General features: G+C 44.4%; 1 protein-coding gene across 1 annotated transcript in view; it reads left to right on the forward strand.

The window, feature by feature from the left end:
- Positions 1-26,012, forward strand: part of MYLK (myosin light chain kinase) — a 226,897-nt gene that overhangs the window by 72,929 nt on the left and 127,956 nt on the right. Inside the window, exons 3-7 of the mRNA XM_011971548.1 lie at positions 8,309-8,516; positions 21,171-21,219; positions 22,113-22,278; positions 23,634-23,799; positions 25,803-25,821. Coding sequence (XP_011826938.1) covers positions 8,309-8,516; positions 21,171-21,219; positions 22,113-22,278; positions 23,634-23,799; positions 25,803-25,821 — 608 coding nt within the window. The remainder of the gene's footprint in view (positions 1-8,308; positions 8,517-21,170; positions 21,220-22,112; positions 22,279-23,633; positions 23,800-25,802; positions 25,822-26,012) is intronic.

Consider the following 26,012-nt stretch of genomic DNA (forward strand, 5'->3'; position numbering starts at 1 on the left):
TAATAATACATAAAAACAAGGATCACTTTTCAAATTGGGTTTCGGTCTTTAAATAAAAATAATAAGCCAATTCAACCAGAGCAGAATGTTCTCAGTTAAAGTGTTAGATTTTTACCTAGTTAAGAGTGTGATGCCTTGAAGTTGTCTCTAAGAATACAAGTTGTGTAAAATGAGGTATACCAAGCCCAGAAGTTTATATGTTCTGATATTTCTTAGGGCAGAAGTAGTTTCATGCCATTAACAAAGCTGGGAGTGAAATGGAGTTTAGGGTACCTCATTATAAAAAAAAAAAAATTATTGACTTTGAAGAAAAGAAGAGAGGAAGAGTCTAACCTTTAGAATCTATTAATGTGGTATTGTACATGTGCTATCTCATTTAACTGTAAACTTCTCAGCTGGGCGTGATGGCTCACGCCTGTAATCCCAGCACTTTGGGAGGCCAAGGCGGGTGGATCACCTGAGGTCGAGAGTTCAAGACCAGCCTGACCAACATGGAGAAACCCCGTCTCAACTAAAAATACAAAATTAGCCAGGTGTGCTGGTGCATGCCTGTAATCACAGCTACTTGGGAGGCTGAGGCAGGAGAGTCACTTGAACCCGGGAGGCAGAGATTGCCATGAACTGAGATTGTGCCATTGCACTCCAGCCTGGACAACAAGAGCAAAACTCTGTCTCATACATACATACATACATCCAAACATACATCTCCATGGAAGTAGATTCTGGTATCATCCCCACTTTGCAGTTACGTAAACTCAGAGCCAAATAAGTAACATGCTCAATGTCGGGCAGCTGATGATTGATACAGCCCACATCCGCACGTAGATCTGTCTGACTCCAAAGGCCGTATACCTTCTTGAAGTAAGTAGGTGGGACTTTTTTTTGCAGGTGACAGAAACTCCAGCTGGGTTAAGCAAAAGAGATGTATTGTCTCATATACCTGAGTGGGTCCAGAGTCTACTACAACTCTGTCAACTCTGTCTCCATTTCTTCTCTTCACTGTATATATCAGCTCTTATTCTCCAGATGGCTTCCGCCTTTTGGGAGAAGGCAAGAAAATGGATAATGGGGGTTGGGAGAAAATGACTGCAGATAACCTAAGTCTTATATCTTACGAGTTTTAGGTCTCTGTGAAAAGAGCTTTGGTCTCTCAGTATTCAAAGATAAAATTGCAGGGAAGATCTCTCATTGACTGGCTTGGAACATATGCCCATTGTTTGAGACCAAGTGCTTTAGCCAGGAGGCATTTTACCAATTGGCATCCCCACTGGGTCTCACACATAATAGGTGGAAAGGGAGGGGGCACTTCCTCCAAAGGAGAGGAATGCTCCTTACACTGGCAGGCAGGAGAGCCTAGCAAATCAAAACCATGCCAAACCACAGCATTAATTTGTTAAACCTCTGCAATGCCACATGCCTCTCATTAATACTTAATATGTCTGAGAGTGCATCTCAATTTGGTAGCAGAAACTGGAGAGCTGCCACAGAAGAGTGATCTCCCGGGCTTGCTCGTCCAGCTGAAGACACGGTATCCGTGGAGACCCATGGCGAGAGAGAGTACAGCCAGAATCCCAAAGTGTTGTGTAGAGGTTCCGGAGAGGCTGGAGCCCCACAGCTGTCCCAGAAGGGCCGGGAGTTAAACCAGAAGGACACCTGTTTTGCTATGAAAACAATGCATTTAGGGGAATAAGGAAAGTATCAACATGAGAGGTTGCCCATTACACTTAAAATTCTATGTCTTTGGCCGGGCACAGTGGCTCACACCTATAATCCTAGCACTTTGGGAGGCCAACGCAGGCAGATCTTTTGAGCCCAGGAGTTCAAGACCAGCCTGGGCAACATGGAAAAACCCCATGTCTACAAATGTACAAAAAAGTAGCTGGGCATAGTGGCGTATGCCTGTAGTCCCTGCCAGTTGGGAGGTTGAGATAGGAGAATCACCTGAGCCCAGGAGTTCAAGGCTGCAATGAGCTGATTGTGCCATTGCACTCTAGCCTGGGCAACAGAGTGAGAAGCTGTCTCAGAAAAAAAATAAAAAATAAAAATCTATGTCTTTGTTGGGCTTCTCCAAAGGGTTTTAGATGCTTATATCCTGAAAAGGGAATCAAAAAGTTGCATGTGTTGATAAGGTTGGTCTAGATAAAAGCAACCTTTGATTAAGCGGTCCACAAGGGCTTGAATTGTAACCCCCAGTTACAGAGCTATAACTTGCCTTGTGTTTTCAGTGACAGAAGCAAGTCGTCAGCCTTGCAGATGTCGAGGTGCAGGGATTCCTATGTCTCGGGTCATAGGATAAGAAAGCATGCCATAGGAAGTGAGAGTGGCTGATCACAGAGAAAGAGACTTTGAGCATCTGTCCCTGGAGACCCACATGGCATTTGCTGAGCCATTCAGAGGAACGATTCTCTGCATGCTGGTTTAATTTCCACGGAAGCACTTCTGTCCTCACTGGTTTACAAGTTGGGCTTGGGGTGGGGAGTGCCCAGCCATTTAAGCCTCTCACTAATTGCTGTTTTTAGCTGGTATGATCTCTTCCTGATGGGTTCTGTGGGTTCAGTTAAGGCTTTTGACTGTTGGCAATGGGATTATTCAAAGCCTTAATTAAGTGCCTGCCTGCTTATGGGGCTGAGTGCCAGTTGCTGACACAGACGCAGGCTCCGAAGCTTGGTCATGCCATGCCGCTGGCTCACCCTTCACTCTTCACCCTCATAACATACCCATGAGGTAAGTTTTATAGACATTTTCTGTGGTCTGATTTGTTTGGGGTGTTAATGTTTTCCTTTTTTTTTTTTTTTTGTGCAACCATGTCCATTTATTATCTGAGTGAGCTTATACTTGCAGATGGGGCAGAAGAAGATAGATTCTTCTTCAGTGAATCCCTCAGCACCATTGGTTTTATTTCCTACTATTTTTCAGTTTTTAGTCAGCAGTCCTCTTCTAGTCTTTTGTCATAGGAGGAACAACACTTGTAACAGGGTAAGAAGTTCAGAGTAATGTGCTACAGGCAGGCAGCAATCATGAATACATAGACAGTGTTGCAGAATGAGACTTTGTCAGCTTACGGGAGATGTCCATCCAGAAGAGTTCCTTAATGTCCCCTCCTCCAGGTCCAGCCTTTCCCAGCATCCATTCAGTTACTTAACAATCAAGTAAATATTCATTGACAGCCCCTTGGGTCTGTTGTTCCCAGCCCTAAAGATTCTTCAGCTCACTGCTCATATCTTCTTGGTGCATCTTCCCAATCCCCAGTGCCCTGCTGGGCAGTCTGTTTTCTCCCTGGCCTCAGCTCAATCCTGCTTTCTTTCCTTCCTGGTCTTCCTCCATCCCTGACGTGGGTAGAGCCTCAGTTCCTTCTTCCTACTCATCTGACCTGTCTGCAGTTGGGCCATGGCAGCTGTGCCCTGCGGCTGTGTGGGTTTGTAGTGTGTGCACTGTACCAGGCCCCGCCAGACGCAAAAGACATGCGGGAGATCTGCAGAATCAGCACAGTCACCCCCTTCCTGCTACTCTCCAAGCTTGAGAAGATGGATATATGGCTTTGAGTCTTGGAGGGGCTATGGGGACAAAGGATCTGCCACTGCTTTGAGCCCAGGCTATGGTAGCCTGTCCTAAGCAACTGGAGATAAGTTGAAAACCCTTAATATACATCAGAGCAAAACCAAAACACTTAGTGCTCCAACAGATGTTTTGCTTTTAGTCATTAAGTAAATCTCAAGGCAGCACCAGGTTCTGGAAACTGCCTCTCAAGTGAGACAGGCAGGTAGAATGCAGCGGCCAAGCGGCTGCCTGCTGCCTGCAGCTCAGCTTTCTCCTCAACCTTCAGCAAGCACAGAATGAGCCCTCATTCCTTTTAAAGGCCTTTTGAGGCCATAAAGGGTTTTAAGGACATTTTATGAAGCTGGAGCACAGTTTTACTATTTAAAATTATTATAGGGGTTATGGTGACTATATTTTTATGACAAGTTGTTGGTTATGCCCTTGATTTATTTGATACCGGCTTTTGTTCGAGAACACAACCTCCAATTAAATGTGGTTACTGTGGCAAGAATACGATTCTCTCCTTAGAGTGACCCTCTTTGGGGCCATTTCCAAAACTCATTGTGGTGAAAACTCAGGGCTGTCTATTCATGTTCGTGAGCATTTCTTCTTGTGGTTACTTGGTTTTCTCATATGAAGGATTAGAGGGTACTAAGGCTGTGGGTTGGACACAGAGGAGAATGCAGGGGAAAGGAAAGAATCTTCCCTAAGAAGCTAAGTGGGTCACCATTTAAAACCATAATACTTCAGAGATGGAAGGAAACTTAGATATCAAAAGCAATTCCCTCCTTAATAAAAGGAAGGAATTACAACCCAAGAAAGCTGGGACACCAAGCCAGGCCCAGAGTGTGCCAGGCCCTGGCTTGCATGCTAGCCTCTCTGTACCACATTGACTCTCCTAGGGGTGTCTTAGGTACACACCTGGCAGGCACCAATCCTGTCCTACTGAGAATCCAAGGGAGTAGCCCAAGACTTGCTTATGGTGTGATTATAACTTTGGTGAACCATTTGACACTTTCCAAAAGTGGGGAGCAGCTATTGCTTTAACCTCTAAGGGATTTAGGGTCTCTTGGAGATAGACGCTTGTTAATACTTTTGGTTCTACAGAACTTACCTCACAAAAAAAACATGAATTTGCGATGAGGCATGGAGACAACCACTCGACCTGGAAACCAAAATTATGGGCTCCAATCTGCCATTTAAGCCGCCATGTGTGATCATGGCAAACCATCTAATTCTCCAGGCCTCTTTTCTAGGCTGCAAGGGCCCAGTAATATGACTGGCTTTGCCAGCTGTTGTGGATGTTGCTGGTGCCCCACCCGTGTGCCTTCATTAGGCCCATCCCCAGCTGCTGTGAGTGTGGTGAGGGCTCGCAGGCAGCGGTCTCTGAAGCCCTGTCTGAGGTTCTGCTTCTGTGTATCTAAACCAAAGACATGTCCTTCATAGCTGCAAGAGTCAGGTAAGAGTCTATACATGGCAGCCCTCTGAAAACTACATGATCAAAGGGTTTTTACTGTGCTCTCGATGAAGATCCTGACTGTACAAATCCCTGCTGTGACTTCTTGGTGGAAGGCCTGTGATGACAGCAGATAAGGCAAGCTGGGAGGGCAGGGCTGTTGTCATGCATCCCAAGGATGTGAACCCAGGCTTATTCCTTCACCACCCAGAAGCCCAGGGTAGCGGCAGACAGTAAACATGGATTGATTTTCCATATTGGGAGGGCAGGTATTAAAGTTGCAAATCATTCAGACCTTGGAACTGAAAAGGTCACAAAAATTCCTGCGTTTGCTTCAGGTCCAATGTGCCGTAAAAGTATCATAGTGAACTGCAACTTTCTTAAGTGATGCCAGTTTCAGCATATTTTCAAATCCCTAAATATTTATTTTAAGAGGGCATTTCAGAGGTAGGCTTGGGGTATGTGTAGAAAGTGAGAGGAAAAGAGAAAGAGACAGAGGGATCATGTCCCTGAGGTCTGGAACGTTTGCAATGTCCCCAGTTAATCATTGATGCCCCAGAGCCCAGTGAGCCACCAGAGCTGGCCCTGCTGCAGGGGGCCAGTGTGCTTACTAATGGAATGCCAGGATGCCTTTTGCGCAGTTAATGATTTACCTCCTCCTAGGTGCTTGGCACTCTTTTTCTCTGAAGCTGATAGGAGGCTGCGTGTGATCATCTTCTGACGGTAGATCAGCCCTGCCTAATGGAGTGCAGGAGAAGACAATGATGGTTTGCAGATTCACTGTATGCAGAGTCCTGAGGGCCTTCCTTCTGTAGGAAAGGGTTTCACATGAGAAGAATGCTTTAACAGTGTAATTGTTTTCTGATGTTCCCGTGCATGAACGTTTCTGCCTTTAGGGCCACAAGATGACATTTTATATGGGTGCATGACCTCTGTCACCTTCAAACATGCATAACATTTATTTGCATAGCTCTTCTATTTCCACTGCTAGATTTAAATTCCTTGAGGCCCTCAACAAATTAATGAATGTGCTATATACATTCATTATACAGCACACTGATATAAAAGAAATGTATTTTTTAAGTACAATTCTTTTTTCTGTTTTGCAAAGGCCAGGTGTACTATTGCAGAACTCTCAGAAACTAATAGTTAACTAAAGAGAAAAGAGGAGGACACCCACAATCCTAACCACCCAGAGACAACAGCTGTTAACACACCATTTTATATTACAGTGGCTGAGACCCTGTGTATCCCAATGGATGCGGTCTCCTTCAACATTTCAGCCTAAGGTCTGGAACACTTGTTTTGGTGAGGCTGCAATGGCTTCAGGCGTTGTTCACATGTCTTTTGGGGAATCCACTCCAGAGTCTCAGGATTTCCTCCAAAGTACTCAGTCTCTGTCATGAGTATAGTTTAGATTTTGATAGGAAAGGGATATATTTTTGTTTCCAGACATTGTAAATAAGATGGACGATATTGATTTGGAGTTTTATTATTGTTTCTTTTTCACTGAAGCTTGAAAGGCAGTCTTGTGAGATTCACAAACTGGCACTGAGGGGTGACTGTATGGAATAATCAAAGAGGGATTGTTCACTTTGGGAGTTTTCCCTGTTATTCAAGGCTTCCTTCCTTAGGAAGCAATCTGCATCCTGGTTACTGAGAATCTGGTCTAAGGGTGGGCTAGGGGCTGAACACCTGGGAAGGAAACTGAGCACAGTCCAAAGACAACGACTGACACTTTTTAGCATAGCTCTTTCCTCCCTTAGTATGCTTAGGGAAGGGACAGTATTTGGATGTCCAGGCCTGTGTGAACATGCGTCAATATAGCATGACTCTGTGACCTTGCAGAGGGGTGGGAGGAGGATTATTGCTGCAGATCAGTGAAGCCTTTCTTTGTAAATGCAATCTTGGGGTCATTCAGTAAATTTTGGTTTTGCTTCATCCATTTTCATTCTCTCTTTTCTTGAAGTGGATACATGGATAAAAACTATTACTACCACCATTTCGTAATGCAAACAACTTTGTTCTCAGGAAGCTCCTATGTTGCCTTCTATTTTCCAGTGCTAAAATCCTCAATTCTGGGTCCTTGGCTCTGCATTAGTGAGCTATTCTGAACCCTGCTCCTCCAAAGATGTGTTAATTCTGAAGAGTCTACTGAGTTTCAGGTGTTTGAAGGCCCTTGGGGAACTTCTTTTCTCTAAAACTCAAAGTGAATTATTTCCTTTGAATTTATCTCTGCATTTTCCCCTCTTTTGAGAGATGTCTTCTCTCTGATTGGGTTGCTGTGAAACTCAGATGATTGCACCACTGCACTCTAGCCTGGGCAACAGAGCAAGACTCCATCTCAAAAAAAAAAAAAAAAAGAAAAAAAAGGAAACTCAGATGAGCCAAATACTTACAGAAGTGCTGAACACTTAGCATTAGCTCTCAGCAAATGTCAGCTGCTAACAACAGTTAGAGAAAGGTGAGTGGTCTAGAGCAGCACTACCCCACAGGAATATCACAAGGCCTGGGTGTAGTTGTAACTTTTCCAGTGACCACATTAAAAAGTAGAAACAAGTGAAATGAATCTTAATACATTTAATTCAGTATATCAAAAATACTGCTTTTCAACATCTAATCAATATTTTTAATTATGAGGTATTTTGACCTTTTTTGTATTGTCTTTGAAACCCAGTGTGTAATGCACACTTACAGTGCAACTCATTCTCACTGGGCATATTTTGAGTGCTCCATCGCTACCTGTGGCCAGTGGCTACTGTGCTGGGCAGTGCGGGTCCTGAACCTTGCTACTCAAGGTGAGTTCCAGGGACCAGCAACATCATTAGCATCCATGAGCTTGTCCCAGCTGCAGAATCTCAGGCCACAGCTCGGACCTGTAGAAGCAGAATATGCATTTTAACAGGATCACCAAGTGATTCATTAGCATGTTAGAGTGAGAAGCACTGGTCTAGAATCCCTATACTCAGTCCTCGCCCCCTGGGATTCTAATCTAATCGGTCTAAGGTGGGGCCTGGGCACTAGTGTTTTTTTTTAAGCTCCCCTAGATGATTCTAAAATGCTACTGGGCTTGAGAGTCATTTGTGTAGTGGGCTCTGGAGCCAGGATGCCTGACTTTGCCACCTTCTACCTTTGAGACCTTGGGAAATTGCCACAACTCTCTGTACCTTGATTTCCTTATCTGTAAAATGAGGATGAAATGGGGGTGTTATGAGGATTAAATGAGTTAACACATGTAAAGCACTCGAACGATACCTGACACAGAGAGAATACTCATGAAATACAGGCTCTTACCCTTTCTTCTTTTTCTTGAAGGTCCGGGGTTACCCAGAGCCCCAGGTGACGTGGCACAGAAACGGGCAACCCATCACCAGTGGGGGCCGCTTTCTGCTGGATTGCGGCATCCGGGGGACTTTCAGCCTTGTGATTCATGCTGTCCATGAGGAGGACAGGGGAAAGTATACCTGTGAAGCCACCAATGGCAGTGGTGCTCGCCAGGTGACAGTGGAGTTGACAGTAGAAGGTGAGTTCCAGGAGGCCTGAGTCCAGGAGGGAGCTGAGCTCTCTGTTTCCCCAAGGCCTGCAGCTCCTGCCTTAGCCCTCTCTTGAAGGATGGAGGAACTGACAAGAGAAAACACACCCCATCCCTGAACTCAGGACCTTCCAATCTAATGGGAGAGATGTGGTCCCTGCGAACAAGGGAGGCATCCAGGAGACAATGTTTGTCAAACTAGGTATCACCTGTCTCCTGCTTGAGCCCTCCCCTGGCTTCCTCTCACACTGCAGCTGAAATCGGACTCCTTAGGATGGTCTTACAGAGCCCCACCCAATCTGGCCCCTCCCTAGCTCTCAGACCCATCTTCTATCACTCTGCGCCTGCTCAGCACACTGTGGTCACACCCGCCTCTGGCCCTTCTTTGAGCAAGGCTACAGGGCCTTCACCCTTGCTGTTCCTTCTGTAAAGGAAGAGCCCTTCCCTCAGCCCTTCACCTGACATTCCCTTCACATCCTTCAGGTCTGTGCTCAGATGTCCACTTCTTGGAGGCCCTTTCCTGACCATCCCAGCCCTATGATTCTCCATCCTCTCACCCTACTCGAGGTTTTTCTTTTAGGACGTATCACCATCTCACACTGCAGTGTCTCCTTCATCCCGCACCACTAAATGGAAAATTTAGGAGGAGATGGACTTTCTCTGCTCCTTGCCTTATCTCCAACATCTAGAAAGCTTCCTGGCACATGGTAGATACTGAAATATTTGAGGAATGAATGAACAATGTTTATCATAATTAACATCATCTTTAGCGTCATTATGAAATAATACATGCTCATTATTAAAAATTATGTAACTCAGAAAAATATGTAGGAAGTAAACACATCAATGTGTTAACATATTAGTTAAAAGTAATTGCAAAAGCCACATTACTTTTGCACCAACCTAATATTCTTGCCTTTTTCCCTGCTCTGTACTTTAAAAAATTCTGTTAACTTTAAAACTTCCAGGAGAAGCATTGGACCATAAGTAAAATGTTTTTTTGCTACTAGTGTGTCCTTCTGCCATGCTGAAGCCACTCCACTGGAAAGAATATCTCTAGTTCAGATTCCTGGCTGATATTTAAAGCCTTGATATGAGGAAGGACATGGGGTCTGTCAGCCCATCAGAAGTAACACAAGGTTCCCTTGACCCTTCCCGGCCTTTCTAAGCCTGGAAGTTTATAAATCAAGGCTCAGACTCATTTCTCCTCTTTCAGAAGACTGTCCTCCCAATCTGGCTTTCAGGGGACACTAGATGGAGAATTAAGGTAGTCAGGGAAGGTTCCAGAAGGGGGCGAGGTGCACCTGGGCCAATGGCCACCCTTTGCCCTGTTTTCCCTGTTTCCCTACACCACAGAAGGGCCAACAGGCTGTTTCACAGAGCGGAGCATGCATAGTTTGGATGCTTTCCTTAAATTCTTTAACTGAGTGACTCACTTACTCTAATGACCTTTGAGTGCTTGTGGCTGGGGCATTCCAGATGGAAAGTGACCCCTGCTCAGAGCCTCAGGATGGACCTCAGCTCTGCCATCCTGGTGCTGTGCTTTCCCCTATATGAACCCCCTTTCAGTGCCTGAACTTTGTGTTGACACCTACAAATAAAAATTACCCTGTTCCCTCTTCTGAGTTCCTGTTTAGAGCTGGGGAAACTGAAGGAGCACTGAGTTATGAGTTTGTGCCAGGAGATACGTGACTCTAAACCTCTGCACCTGTCTTTCTGCAGGATAAAGGGTTTGACTTTGGTGGTCTCTACAACCTGGACTAGCCCTTGTTTTCTGTGATCCACATTAAGGGAGGACTGGAGTCTATTAGGAATGCAGGGGAAACATATAAAACCTAGATAATATGAAAACCTTTTCTTCAGTCCCCACTATTCAGGAAGTCAGATCTGATGTCATGATCAAGCAGGGAAATGTTTAGTAGCTCATGGTACTCGGGGCAGGGGAAAGGGAATCAGGCTGAGGGCTGTAAAGGATGGAGAGCAGGCCAAGGCTCTCAACCCCTCCCCTCCCCTTTGGTTTTCATTTGGGGAGACTCAGGCCCTCAAATTAAAATTGAAATACAGTTAATCAAAATAAAATTAAGACGTAAAATGTGAGATGCTTTCAGTCTTCTAACTCTAGGAGATAGAGAACAGCCTAAAGGATGCAGCTCTTTAAATGTGTGTGAGTCCTATGTACATTCTGCTTCTGCAGCAAGGCCGGTTTTAAGCTCATGTGTGATTTGGGGCCACCCCAAAGACCTAGTCCTGAAAGAGTCCACTCTGGGCCCTTCTGCCATGGATAAGTTGTTGGCTGTGCCAGGCTAGCCCAACCCTTTACAAAGGAAAACTAGCAGCCCACCTGCCTTCCCTCCAGCTCTCTGTGCTATGCTTCTTACTTGGAGTGAGCAGAGGTCCAGGAATTCAGAGTGTAATTCATATGTGGAGTTTTGTAATCCTTTAGTGGTCAAGTTTAGGAGGCAGTGTTGAGCAATGGAAAGAAAGTCAAATGGTCTTGGATTGAATTTTAGCTCTACTAATTTCTAACTATGGAGAAATTAACCTTCCTAAGCCTTACTTCCTTTTCTGTGCCTTGGAGTTCATGGCTGCCCCACAGTGTGGTATAAGGATAAGCACAGCTAGTAGCAAATAGCACCCAGAAAGTGGTAACTTCATCATTATTTGAACTGGCATTTGCATCCTTAGAGCTACTTAAAAAGGGAAATCTGCAAGAGAGAAAGATTCCTCATCTGACTTTCAATTTGGTGATCAGGCCCAAGAAACATTCAGGATCCCCCAAGAGAATGAGTGCCTTGATGAGAGCTATGCCTTCATCAGGGCCTTACATGATGGAAATGAACTGTGGTCTGAGCCCCTGGAAGCCTCTCTGAAGCCAGCTCTGACACTTGCCCACCTCCAGAGGGCAGGTCATGAGGCTTGGTGCAGAGCAGGGGAGACATGGTACCTGCCCTCTGAGAACTTCCTCTCCAATGGAGGACCACAGACCTGTCCTGTAGAGATTTAATGTGAGCCATGTATAGAAACTTTTTTTTTCTTTTTTTGAGACAAAGTGTCGCTCTGTTGCTCAGACTAGAGTGCAGTGGTGTAATCTCAGCTCACTGCAGCCTCGACCTCCTGGGCTCAAGCGATCCTCCCACTTCAGCCTCCCAAGTAGCTGGGACTACAGGCATGCACCACCACACTGGGCTAATTTATGTGTATATATGTATGTATGTATGTATGTATTTATTTTTCCAAGACAGAGTCTTGCTGTGTCACCCAGGCTGGAGAGCTGTGACACGATTGACACGATCTTGGCTCACTTCAACCTCTGCCTCCTGGGTTCAAGCAATTCTTCTGCCTTAGCCTCCCAAGTAGCTGGAATTATAGGTGTGTGCTACCACGCCTGGCTAATTTTTGTACTTTTAGTAGAGATGGGGCCTCACCAGGTTGACCAAGCTGGTCTTGAACTCCTGACCTTGTGATCCACCTACCTCAGCCTCCCAAAGTGCTGGGGTTACAGGTGTGAGCCACTGTGCCCGGCCTTATGTATTTATTTTTTTAAAGATGGGGTTTCACCATATTGCCCAGTGTTGTTTAATCTTAAGTTTACTAGTAGCCACATGTTAAGATATCAGGTAAAACTCATTTTAATAAAATACTTTATTTAACCTATTAAATCCAAAATATTACCATTTCAATGTATAATCAATATAAAAATTATTAATGAGATATCTTACATTCTTCAACATCTGGGATGTATTTTACACTTATAGCACACCTCACGTCAGACCAGCTATAATGGCAAGTGCTCAGTAGCCACAAGTGGCTAACAGCCACTGTTTTGAACAGCGCAGTTCTAGAAGCTGCCACCTGAATAGGAATAAACAAGATTTACAGAACAAAAAGAGAAAGCCACATGGATGAACAGGTGTTGATATGGTTTGGATGTTTGTTCCCTCCAAGTCTCTTGTTGAAATGTGATTCCCAAGGTTGGAGGTGGGGCCTGGTGGGAGGTGATTAGATCATGGGGGTGGATCCCCCATGAATGGCTTAATACCATCCCCTTGGTGATGAGTGAGTTCTCGCTCAGTTAGTTCACGTGAGATCTGGTTGTTTAAAAGAGTCTGGGACCTCTCCGTTCTCTCTCTTCCTCCCTCTCTTGTCATCTGACATTTCTGCTCCTGCTTCACCTTCCTCCATGATTGTAAGCTTCCCAAGGCCCTCACCAAGAGCAGATGCTGGTGCCATGCTTCTTGTACAGCCTGCAGAACCAAGAGCCAAATAAACCTCTCGTCTATGTAGATTACCCAGCCTCAGGTATTTCTTTATAACAATGTGAGAACAGACTAACGGGTGATAAGTAGTCCTGGGTCTTCACACATCCACACAGTGAGCCTCGGACATGAGGTAGAATGAGTGCCCAAATGGTGGGTGTGCCCCAGCCCCAGTAGTCTCAGTCTGAGAAGGCCTTTGACACTTCAAGGACCAGAGAGTCACTGCAGGTAATAAAGGGTTAACTTTAAGGACATAAGCTCAGGAGCCCAGGGAAAGCCAAACTGGCAGCCCCCAGAGGAGATCCAGACCTCAGATGGATCACCCACCTTACAGGATTGGTTAGTGCAAATGCATGTGCACAGAAATCACCTGGCGAATCTGGTTGAAATGCAGATGCTGATTCCACAGGTCTGGAACACAGCCTGGGAGTCTGTACTTCCAGTCTCTAGTTGATGCCATGCTGCTGGTCCACAGACCACTCTTGGAGTAGCAAGGAGGGATTTAATTACATATGTGATATATTCCACCTAGTACAGTGATTCTCAACTTCAGCGTGCATCAGAATCACCTGGAGGGCTGCTGAAAACACTGACTGGGCTGGAGCCATCTGCCTGGGTCTCCCCTCCCAGATGGTCCAAGCACACCTCCCCCGTACCCCCAGCCACCTCTCAGTGCCACAGCTCCTGCTATCTACACCCACATGAAACCACTGCGGTGCAGACCAAGGCTCTGACTATGTAAGAGACAGAGAGAGCCAGCCAGCAGGTCACCTAGACTGTGACAGCAGAAGGGAGAATGACCCCCTGTCACGAGATTTAAGGGAGAAGAGTAGCCCTGATGACCACTAATGCAGCTCTGGAGGTGCCACTGACACCAGGATTCTTGGGCCACCTTGAATTCGTAGGAAATGCTCCTGTGCCATCTTTTGCTGCCACTGCCCTTTTTCAGGGACAGATCTCAGATTCCTTTTATCTTCACGTTGGGTTGGATTGATGACATTATACATTTTAAGTCCATGTCTATACTGGCTGAGTTTAAAATTATTGTGTTCCTCCTGCATGTTTGTCATGGCTCTTCTTTTCATTCTTTTGGCTCTTATTTCTTTTGGACTGTCTTCCTTTATCTAACTTTTCTACCCATCTGAAGGACCTACAATTATATTTCCCATTTATGTTCCTTATAAATGCTTTTCAGCCTCTGAAACTCCCCAATGACTCTTCATTTTCTAGGGGTATATGCCGTATTTTTTAAAATCTAGGCAGAATCTTAAAATACTCTGAGTTTTTGTCCTTTTCTGTCTCATTAGAGTTAACAATACAAATGTGATAGAGAGGAATATTATTTTTTTCTTGCCCCACCAGGCTCTTTGCTGTAAAATAGTCATGTGTTCGAGACTGCCTTGGCAGAAGCAGCCTTACTTATGTAGTGTACAAGAGTTAGCTGGAAAGTTACTTGGTCTCATTCTTTTACATATATATATATATACACACACATACACACACACACACACACACACACACACACTTGGTCTCATTCTTTTATATATATATACACACACATACACACACACACACACACACACACACACACGGAGTCTCACTCTGTCGCCCAGGCTGGAGTGTAGTGGTGCGATCTTGGCTTGGTGTGATCTCGGCTCACCACTACCTCCACCTCTGGGGTTCAAGTGATTCTCCTGCCTCAGCCTCCTGAGTAGCTGGAATTACAAGTGCACGCCACCACGCCCAGCTAACTTTTGTATTTTTAATAGAGACGGGGTTTCACCATGTTGGTCAGGCTGGTCTTGAACTCCTGACGTCTTGATCCACCCACCTTAGCCTCCCAAAGTGCTGGGATTACAGGTGTGAGCCACCATGCCCAGCCTCATTCTGTTCTTGAAGGATGACTTCCAAATTTCCTTAGGTGGACTCTTCCCTCCTTTAGCTTCACCATCCACTTTGCCTTTGCCTCTTTTTCCCTCTAAAATATGCATGGGTTGCCCTTGCTGGCCCAACTTAGATTTTTGCCACTGAGGCTGCCTCCTTCTTTTTCCATCTCATATTCCTCCACCTCCTTCTCCCATCTCCACGCTGGCCCTTTGTGGATTTAGGCTTTTCCCAGTTGCTTATAGTTCTAGCCTCTTCTTCATTCCTCAGATTTTATTGAACTTTGTGCTGGGATATAAAGAACAATAAAGCTCAAACTCCTAGCCTCAAGCAGTCCTCCTACCTCAGCCTCCTGAGAAGTTGTGACTACAGGCACATACCACCATGCCTGGCTTCACAGTTCTTTATACTTGAACTTATTTGTGTTTAAATTGTAAATAAAGCTGGGCATAGTGGCTCACGCCTCTAATCCCAGCACTTTGGGAAGCCAAAGTGGGCAGATCACTTGAGGTTAGAAATTTGAGACCAGCCTGACCAACATGGTGAAACCCCATCTCTACTAAAAATATAAAAATTAGCCATATATGGTGGCGGGTGCCTATAATCCCAGATAGGAGGCTGAGGCAGGAGAATCACTTGAGCCCAGTATGAGGAGGCTGCAGTGAGCCGAGATCACACCACTGCTCTCCAGCCTGGGCGACAGAATGAGACTCCATCTCAAAAATATATAAAAAATAAAAATAAATAAATAAATTGTAAATCGGTATTTTAAATGTTTTTCTTCTCCACTAGAACTGTAAGCTCCATGAAGGCAAGACATGTCTCTTTTTATCAGTTACTGAATCCCCAGGGTAAGGAAACTAGCGCAGGGCCTGAGCCACGGTAGGTCTGCCCTGTAGAAAGAGCTCAGTAAATATTTGTTGATTGCCTTTGTATCTGCCTTTGGGACTTCATCCCCTGTACTAAGAAAGGGATTCAGTTCCTAGTATATATAAGCACTAGTCAGAGCTTCAACAAACAGGCTGACATGTACAATAAAATCCAGAATAATATCTGAGCCTTAAAAGAAAGGCAGAGTGCTTCAAAGAGGAGAATCTCTGCAAAAATGTTATGCACATTGAGCAATTTCAGTGACCTTTAGTTTTGACATTTTTCATTCCTTTTTGCTTCAATACCAAGTTTAATATTCAACCAGAAATTCTGGTTCTAGGCACTTCTCTAGAGGTTTTATTAAGCCACTGGCCCTAAACAGAGACAGTATCACCCTTCAGGGGGCACTTAGGAGATGGTGGTCCTTTTGGTTTCCCAGTAATTGGGAGAGTTGCCGGATTTAGGGGGCAAGCACTAGGGGTACAGGATGGGCTTCACAGCAAGAATATTTTCCCAGTTCCTCACAGTCCTACCAGAACAGACGCCACAAATATATAAATCGGTGGTTCCTTAGTCTTCAATAATACAAAAAAAAAAAAAAAAAGTCTTCAAGACATTGTAAAACAAGCCCAGTAACTGAAGAAATGGTCATTGTCTAGAGGGAAGATTAAAAGGAATGAAGCTATAGCTCCAAAATTATTGAAAAATTTACTCTGCACAAATTTTCTACTAAATGAAATATAACATTTCTATCTATATCTATAATTACCTCATATAATTGTATATATAGATAGTGCTGTTACTATACTATTGCCCTGAAAATGTGGACCAGAAGAGACTTAAAACTCTTAATATTAGAAGCAAATAGTAATAAGTTAATGGAGATGCATAAAATGTAGGCATCTTATTGACTTTTATTGCCATCTCACATTTTTTAAAACTTTGGGGAACAGTAATAAATCTATATTGTAAAAAGATTGTGTATTGACATTATTTTTTAGAGATGACTGGTATTTTCATCCTAACACATGTCTTCTTTATAGTCTCTTGTTATCACTGTTTCTTCGTCCAAACCATTCACTGAATGTATATTTCAAGGTAAGGTGGGATTTTACCTTGAAATCCTGTGATATCTTTTTTACTACTCAACCCCATATCATAAAACGGAGAACTGTTTTAACACCACATTGATACATTAATCATCTTTCTAAAAATGTTCTCTACTTCAGTGGTCTGTAACTTGTCTTGCTATGTTATCTTCTTTTAAAGTTATTTTCTTCTTTCTTTTTTATATAATACATCTTTTTAGTTCAGTATTCTAGTGTCCACTTGTAGACCTGTGCTCTTTCGCTTTCTTGTGCTACTTGTACAGTATGATTTTTCATCACTCACTTTTAGATCTAAACATACATTAGGAGTTAATGCAAGAATCAGCCATTTCATTGTCTTCTAACGTGCCTGAGCACTGACATATTGAAATGGTCATGCTTGAACAGTTGCATATTGAAATCCACATTTTTATAATTTACTTTCCCTCTATATCACTGTAATGCTTTAGTTAAGGCTTTACATTTATTTTCTTTTTGAAATTATCACATATGTGTATGTGTGATTAGAAGGGAATTTTGATCAGGGTGGCATGGGGGTATCAGTTAATTATGTGTTATAAAAAGCAGATATTTGTTCTGATAGAGTGGAGAACCACTATTTTAATCCTCAAAAAACACTTTGAAGTTGGTTACAAGTAGGGTGACTGCTCCCCACTTTTCCTGCAACAGTCCTAGCTTTCTCCTGTTACCCTGGCGTAATTGTTAATTGCATCTCTCTCAGTGTTGAGAGTCTGTGTTTGGATGATAAATTATATCGCCACACATTTTTAGAAGCATATCGGCTCCTTTCAATTTTGATCACATTATTCACTTTTTGAGCAGTATGTTCTGACCCGATTCAGTCTTTCTGCATCACTTGACAAACAGAGCTAGGTCTACCTTATCCCTTCCACCACTGAGCTTCCCAATCCTAAGACCTGCCAGCATTCTCTTTTACTTGTCTTTGAAAAATCTAAGATCAAATACCATCAGTGTCTTGGTCTCTCCTTTTTCTCAGCAACTTGCTTCTGTCCTCACCAATTCTCTTAACTCACTCTTCTATTTTTTGCATTTCTACTTTAATCCCCTTTCCACTTATTTTTCTACATAACCTTACTGTTCTGCCAGATTTTCATACTTTTACAAAATTAATTTTGCCTTATCTAACAATTTGCAACTTCAGATTTTTCCTATAAATAGACCCTGTTAGTAATTTTAGCCCAAATTCTTTAATATGAGTTAACAGAGATGTGAACTCTCTGTTAACTCATATTAAAATAAGCATCCATCAGTTCCATTTTTAGCTGACTGCTTTATGTGTTATGTTTTCATCATACCCTCTTACCCTGACATAGAAGTATCTCTCCCCAGCATTCTTTTGCTATTCTTTGGGGAAGTGCCATGTTTTTGCTTTTATTTTATTTTTTAAGGAACAAATGAATTTAAGCCTTTTGGATTAAGATGCTTAGCTCCCAAGACTTTTTAAAATGTTCAGTCTATTTTTTTTATTGTGGTAAAATATACATACCTAACATAAAATTTACCATTTTAACCATTTTAAAGTGTACAATTGTCATTAAGTGCATTCACAGTGTTGTACAGCCATCACTGCTGTCTCATTCCAGGACTTGTTTATTACCCCCGATGGAAACCCCGTAACCATTGAGCATTAATTCCCCATCCCCTCCTCCCCCAGCTCCTGGCAACTATGAACCACCATCTTTCTCTATGGATTTGCCTCTCCTGGATATTCCATATGAACAGAATCCTATAATGCATGGCCTTTTGGGTCTGAGCTCCTTCACTTAGCGCACTTTTTCAATGTCCATCCATGTTGTACCACGTGTTAGTACTTCATTCCTTTTACAGCTGAATAATACTTCATTGTATGGATACACCACATTTTGTTTATCCATTTATCAGTTGATTAGTCTAATTTTTATGAAATCCTTATTCCCAGATGAAATGACTGATACAGTAGCATGGGTAGTGCAATGGATGGTACACAGATATTTTGTGGTAAAATGTTAGAGCCTGGATAATGCTGTTGTATAGAGCATGTTTAGAAGGCCCTATCCATCCTCTGTTTGGATGCCAGATTTTACTTTCTTCCTCCCTGCCCCTTTTTTTGCAACTAGATGATGTTTTTCATGTTTTGTTTCTTCTTTACCATTGTATTTATAGGTTTTAGAAAATACAGCTGAGTAAAATTACTCTGAGTCCCACCACCCCCAAAATAATCAGTAATAATAACATGATACCTTTTCTTCTGGTCATTTTCCTGTCTTTGGGTATTTTAGTTTTACCTAATTATGATCACATTAAATAGGTAATTTTGTATGCTGCTTTTTCTGCACAAAATGTATTTATTTAACAAATATTTAAATACCTACAATGTGCTGGGATTTGTTCTGGATACCTCTGATGAGTGACTAAAAAGTTCCAGCGGGGATATGGGTTGGAGTCTTTAGCATATAGATGATATTTAAAGTTATGGGACTAAGACCTCCTGGGGGAAATTAGATGGAGCTGGGGAGAGGCCCAGGACTCAGCCCTAGGGTGCCCCAGCGTGCAGAGGTTGAGCAGAGAAGGAGGTTGAGAGAAGATGGATAACCTGGTAAAAGCAGGAAAGTCTAGAAGAGAAAGCACTTTGAAGGGGAGTGGGACCTTGTGTCAAATGCTGCTGAGCTTCTGAGTGAGATGGAGACAGAGTGTCAACCATTGGGTTTGATGAGACTGTGGTTGGGATGGAGCCCAGTGGCGCAGAGAGGATCACAGCCCATGTGGAGTGTGCTGAGGAATGAATGAGATAGTATCCTAACATGTACCTGCACGTTTCAGATATTCTTCAACATAATTTAATGGCAGAATAAGACGTCTAATTGTACATTTTACGTAACTACTTATTTTCTTCCTACTCACTGACATTTATGGTGCTTCTAACTTTCACTATTACAAACAAGATCAAAGCGAATACCTGTGTAAACTTTCTTTTCTAACTTGAGCGTTTTTTCCTTTGAATGGAGTCACAGAAATGGAGGTGCTGGCCCAAGAGCACAGCATCATTAAAGCTTATGGCTTTTCCTCACTCAGATATTTCCAGAAGGACTGGACAGTTGGCTCTGCCTCCGGCAGCATCTGAGGGTCCAGCATCTTGACTGTCAGTTGGGTCCTTTCAAAATAAATCTCTCCTTTTATCAATTTAGAAGTTACTTTTGAATAGAGAATGGAATGACAAAAACCAAAACACTTTAAAAAATGAAAGCTATACATAGCTCACTAAGTAATGTTAAACAGAAATGCCTGTATAGTAATCACCAGTTATATGGAGCCACAACTTAAATGTGATGCGAGTGTTTGTTATTAATCCCTTTTCACTAAGGTTCTGGTGGAACCTTAAACCAGGTGTGGCTGATGAAAATATTCAGCCATGATTTTTCTCCTCCACACCTATGTTCTTACACAGTCATATAAATGTGATCAAAGTTAAGGAAGTTTACCCTTTTGCAGTAAACACCTGCAAATTCCCCACAGCAACTGTCTGCTGATATCGGAGGATGACTCTACCCTCCCTGGGGTAGGGTTTTATAAACATCCCCAGCTTGTAGCAAAAGGAGAACAACTTTCAGGGTGATCATCATCTCAAAAACGACCTATTCCTCCCACCACACCCCTCAAAATAAAACTCCCACTACTTTAGAGTTATTTCGTGGTCACACTGTTAATTGTCCCTCCCAGCTGCAGGAGCTGGATGAAAGGAGCTGACCCCAGCTGCCTTGCTGGCTTTGCTATTTAATGGCTTCCTGCCTAGCATGGCGGCAGCTCACCCAGGATCAGCAGCACCCAGTAGGACAGCGCCTACTACAGCCGCATCATCTCACCTAGGACTGACTGGCAGTGCCCGGCATAGCAGCACCTTGCCCAGGACTGACAGTGCTCAGTGTGGCAGCACTGCAGATACTGCGGGAGGTGCTGGCTCTGCTGTAGCTTATCTACCGTGATCTGTCCTGCTCCCTTTCAGCTACTTGCCAGGCCTTAAGTGGAAGAATGGAGTGTTGATTGTGTCAGTCAAGAACAGGTGTGGTAAGAGATAGGCGTGGACATCTCCCTCCCTCCCTTTCACTGAGAAAATGTTCTGGAGAGGTCCTGGATCACTCCAAATAATCCCCAAAATGGAAAGTAGAGCATGCCACCTAATAACTCAGCAGGGTGGTTGAGAGTTCTAGAATCTAGCAGACCTGGGTGAATTTCTGCCCTGTTTCTGACTCTATGACTATGTGTGGATGACTTAACTTCTCTGAATCTTATTTCCCTCATCTGTTTAACAAATAGAATAATGTAGTATCAGCTTCATAAAACTGTTGCAAGAAATTCACATGATAATGTATGTAAACACCTACCATAGTATCCATAGTGACACAGCCCATGCTCAATCAAGATTAATAATCACCATCACTATCCTACCCACCACTGCTGTTGAATCTTTTTTACTTTCATTGCTCCAAGTCTGTGGCTCAGACCTGACTCATCAACCCTTTTTCTTGCAGGAAGTTTTGCAAAGCAACTTGGTCAACCTGTTGTTTCCAAAACTTTGGGGTAAGTCCTGGGTGTTCAAGACAGAGTAAGGGTTGGATCGCTTTCCTGCTGACTTGAGCAGGATAGGTCTGGGGAGTAAGTCTTCTTGGCTCTCCTAGGTTATAACAACCACAGTGCGGAGCCTAGTGCAATGAGATATGTCATTTATGCAGCACCTCCTGACCTGGCTGCCTCTGTGATTGGCCCCTTTGACTGGCCTAGCTGCTAAATGCTAAGGAAGTGGGAGAGGTGGCCAGAGTCTGCAGTGGACTCTAACAATCAAGGCAATAGTCAGAAGATTGAAATAAGCGAACCCAGAAGAGGCAGGTAACAGTAGCTGCTGTAATGGACAAGCCTCAAATCACAGTGGCTCAACCCAGGGAAAGTTTGTTTCTTACTCAAGGAAAGTTCAATTCAGATATCCTGGAACAGGTGGAGAACCTTCCACATTATCTTCCAAGAGCCCAGGCTTCTTCCATTTTATAGCTTCATCTTCTGTGCCCTTGAGCCCGTGCTGGGCCTTCTGCATCTCACCAGCAGAGTGGACGAGAGACTGCAGAGCCTCACAGGAGGTTCTTAGGAGTCGGCCCTGGAAGTGGCATACAGCTCTTCCGCTTATGGTTTCCTGGCCAAAATCCAGGCTTTCAGCCAGAGCTCAGTGAAATTCAGGCATACCTAACTGCAAGGCAGGCTAGTAAATGAAGTCTAGCTGCATGCCCAAGAGGTAGAGGAAATAGGTTTTGGTGCCACACATTTTTCTAGAGAGAGCATGAGAAAGTTTCTGAGGCATAAAACTGGGAAGGCTACACTTTGATGGCTTTTGACCTCAACTTAGTGCCTTTGGGTGAGGTGGAGAGAGGACGGTTGAATTGCTGCCTTGTCTGGGACTGGATTCTCTGCCAATTTCCTTACAGGGATAGATTTTCAGCTTCAGCAGTGGAGACCCGTCCTAGCATCTGGGGGGAGTGCCCACCAAAGTTTGCTACCAAGCTGGGCCGAGTTGTGGTCAAAGAAGGACAGATGGGACGATTCTCCTGCAAGATCACTGGCCGGCCCCAACCGCAGGTCACCTGGCTCAAGGTGAGGTTTCTGTCTGCCCTGACCCTGATCCAGCCTGTATTAGTCTGTTCTCATGCTGCTAATAGACATACCCAAGACTGGGTAATTTATAAAGAGAAGAAGTTTAATGGACTCACAGTTCCACATGACTGGGGAGGCCTCACAATCACGGCAGAAGGCAAATGAGGAGCAAAGTCATGCCTTACATGGTGGCAGGCAAGAGAGCGTGTACAGAGGAACTCCTCTTTATAAAACCATCAGATCACGTGAGACTTATTCACTATCATGAGAACAGTACGGGGAAACCCGCCCCATGATTCAGTTGCCTCCCACTGGGTCCCTCCCACAACACATGGGAATTATGGGAGTGACATTTCAAGATGAGATTTGGGTGGGGACACAGCCAAACCATATCACAGCCTTAGGGACCCTGAAAATTCAGGGTTAGACCCTTCAACTAGTAGGAGTCTTTTGATTCTGTTCCTCCTGTTTCAGGTAGTTCTCAGGGGTTTTCTGTATGTTTGTTAGTGATGCATGTTCCTGCCCCCATTACAACTCTCCCTCTGTTACTCAGAACACAGTGTTCTGACAATTCTCACACTCACAAAATAACAGAAAACTTCTGAGTCAAGACAAGCCTGACAATCTCAAGAGAGTGGACTGTGAAGTTAGGGTACTAGGTGTCAAGCCACGGCTCCCTGGTTTATAAAGCCTGGGAAGCTGGATAAGTCATTTGATTTCTTGGAACCCTGGTTTCCTTATCTGTGAGATAGAAATAATACCACCTGCCTCAAAATATTGTCGGGAGGCTCCATGTGGAAGGGATTTATAAATCATTCAGAGCTGAGGGAAGTGAAGCTTCAGTGGGAGAGGTGGGCGGGCAAGGGAGGCAGTGGCATGGGGTTGGGGATGGCTGTTAAACAGGGCAATGAGGATCCAAGGGGAACAGGTAGAGTCATGGCCAGGGGAATAGGTTTTTCGGAGATGGAATGCCTGGGTAAAAGTGGGTATTGACACCTTTTACCTGCTTCGTAATTCTCTTGAACTCCCCTAGGAAAAGACTAAAAGAAATAGGGAGCTAAGGAAAAACTGAAGTGAGGAATATGGGATTTCCTACCTCAAACGCAGCCTCCTTTGAAACCATTTCCAGGCATCTGCTCTAAGTGGGACAGAGCACCACACCACATCCATAGACCTCAAATCAGGGCCCCTGAACTGTTTCAAGTCAGCTCTCTGAGCGCATTGACAGGGCCCACAGCAGAGGTGCTGCTGCCCTGGCCCTGGAGTCTGTCCCACCAGGATTGGCAGGAGGCAGGAGGACACAGCCAGAAGGGAAGCAGATTTGTATGACCAAGTTACCCCATTGCCATCCACAGGGAAATGTTCCACTGCAGCCGAGTGCCCGTGTGTCTATGTCTGAGAAGAACGGGATGCAGGTTCTGGAAATCCATGGAGTCAACCAAGATGACGTGGGAGTGTACACATGCCTGGTGGTGAACGGGTCAGGCAAGGCCTCGATGTCAGCTGAACTTTCCATCCAAGGTATCGACCAGTGGAGGGCTAGTGCAGAACAATCCCTGCCTGGTGCCACACCCTCCTAGAGGAGCTGCTTGTTCACTGCGCACCTGTGTGCGTATACACGTGGCCCACTCACACACCCAGGCACTCCCCAGGGGCAGATCTTTTTTTTTCTCTTCAGACAGAGTCTTGCTCTGTCGCCCAGGCTAGAGTGCAGTGACATGACCTCAGCTCACTGCAACCTCTGCCACCCAGGTTTAAGTGATTCTCCTGCCTCAGCATCCTGAGTAGCTGGGACTACAGGCACGCGCCACCACGCCTGGCTAATTTTTGTATTTTTTGTAGAGACAGGGTTTTACCATGTTGGCCAGGCTGACCTCAAGTGATCTGCCTGCCTTGGCCTCCCAACGTGCTGGTATTACAGGCGTGAGCCACCCTGCCCGGCCGCCAGGGGCAGGTCTTTGACAAGAAGAAAGGGTGAGCAGGGGCAGCACAGACCTGGCCACGGGGAAGATGCCCTGTGCTTGGCTGCCACCTTCCTTTGTGTTCCCCTACTTTCCCCCTCCATGTCTTCAGTCCTTTCTTCTCACCCGAAGTCGCTTTTGTGTCTGTGATTGCCAACTGGAAGAATGAACGTTGCTAACATCTTGCCATCACCCCAAATTTAACCTGCCCAGAATTTACTCATAGTTTACTCTGTCCTTCAAGTCAGGCAATCCTTTGACTTGACTCCCTCTACCAGGGTTCCCATGTTTCTTCACACCCAGACTGGACTTTCCAGCATCCTTTTGACCCCTGCCTCTTTCTCCTTGAGTCATCAGCCCTGTCAGTTCTTCCTTGGAAGTCTCATTGAACACGTCTCCTCCTTACACTTCCTTGTTTCCTGAGGAGGTCCAGGCTGGTCCTTCCAGGAGGTCAAGGAAGTCCAGGCTGAGGAGGGAGTGCGTGGATGGGGAAGGGGCTGCACGTCACTTTACTGGAGCAGCAACTCAGGGGTCAGGAAGGGAAGTGGCTTTCAGTCCTTCCTCGTTCTGTGTCCCCCTCTTTTCTTCTGATTTTTCTCTTCTGCATCTCCTTCTCAGAAACGATTCCTCCTTGCTCGTTACTTTTTTTGGCCCGGATATTTTTCACAATCTACAGAGAGAAATATATTTCACAGTACATTGCAACCCAAAACATGTATATGTAGGTAAGCAAGTTTCAGGAAACCACCCCGACTGTACTGTGCACAGTGCGCGCTGGTATTCTCTATTTCACTTGACATCATTAAAACAAGAAATCCTGTCCTGACCAGAGAACCTGACTTGGTGGCTCACTGCTGGATAAGGAGCTGCCATCAGACACCCAGAGAAATGTGTGCCTGCCCTGGCGTTGAGTTAAAAGCTGTTCCCTCCTGGTGAACTTCATGACAAAATATGGTGCCTGATATTTGTTTTAAAATACTCAAAAACAAACAAAAGAAAACAAAAATGGATAGATAAGAGCCGCAAAATGTGATATCCCTTATAAGAGCCGCAAAATGTGATATCTCCTTAATCGTGGTGATGGCTTTCAGGGTTTGTTCTGTCTTTCTACTATTGTATGTTTTGAAATCTACCATGATAAAATTTGATAAAAAATATAGCAGGAAAAATATGTATTTTATGTTTTTTCTTTGGAGAACTGGGTAACATTAACAGTGCTTTTCTGTACAATGGTAGGCTACAGCGTTTGGGTTTAGAATTTTCAGTAGATGTTTGTACCTGGGTTGGTTTTTTTTCCTTCTGTTTAGTGAACAGAAATAGATTCCATGCCCTCAGGATATGGTAGCACCAGCCACTATTAAAAAGCCCAAAGGACAGCACCTGAAGCTTTGACAATGTTCTCCAGAGCTGGGGGGAACTCACAGGCCAAAGACGTTCAGCACCAGGGAAGCTGGAAGGAGCCAGCAGGGTGGGACCACGGTGATGGGGAAGTGTCTGGGGAGGGAAAGCTTGGTGCATACGGCATTCTACTAACAGTCTTTCCACCCTTCCCCCTTTTTCCAGGTTTGGACAGTGCCAATAGGTATGTCTAGGCTTTGTGACTTTTATATTTTCCATCTTGAAATGCCCTGCAAAGAAAGAAGGGATGTTATCGAGAAATGCCCTGAATTTCTGAATCATCTTATGGGGCAGAAGAATTGGCCTTTTGGAGGGTGTTGTTTTATTTTGGGTGTTTTTTCTTGTTCTCCTAGTGTAATATGACACACAGGTTCT

The sequence above is a fragment of the Mandrillus leucophaeus genome, unplaced genomic scaffold, assembly GCF_000951045.1.
Source record: "Mandrillus leucophaeus isolate KB7577 unplaced genomic scaffold, Mleu.le_1.0 Scaffold123, whole genome shotgun sequence".
NCBI lineage: Eukaryota > Metazoa > Chordata > Mammalia > Primates > Cercopithecidae > Mandrillus > Mandrillus leucophaeus.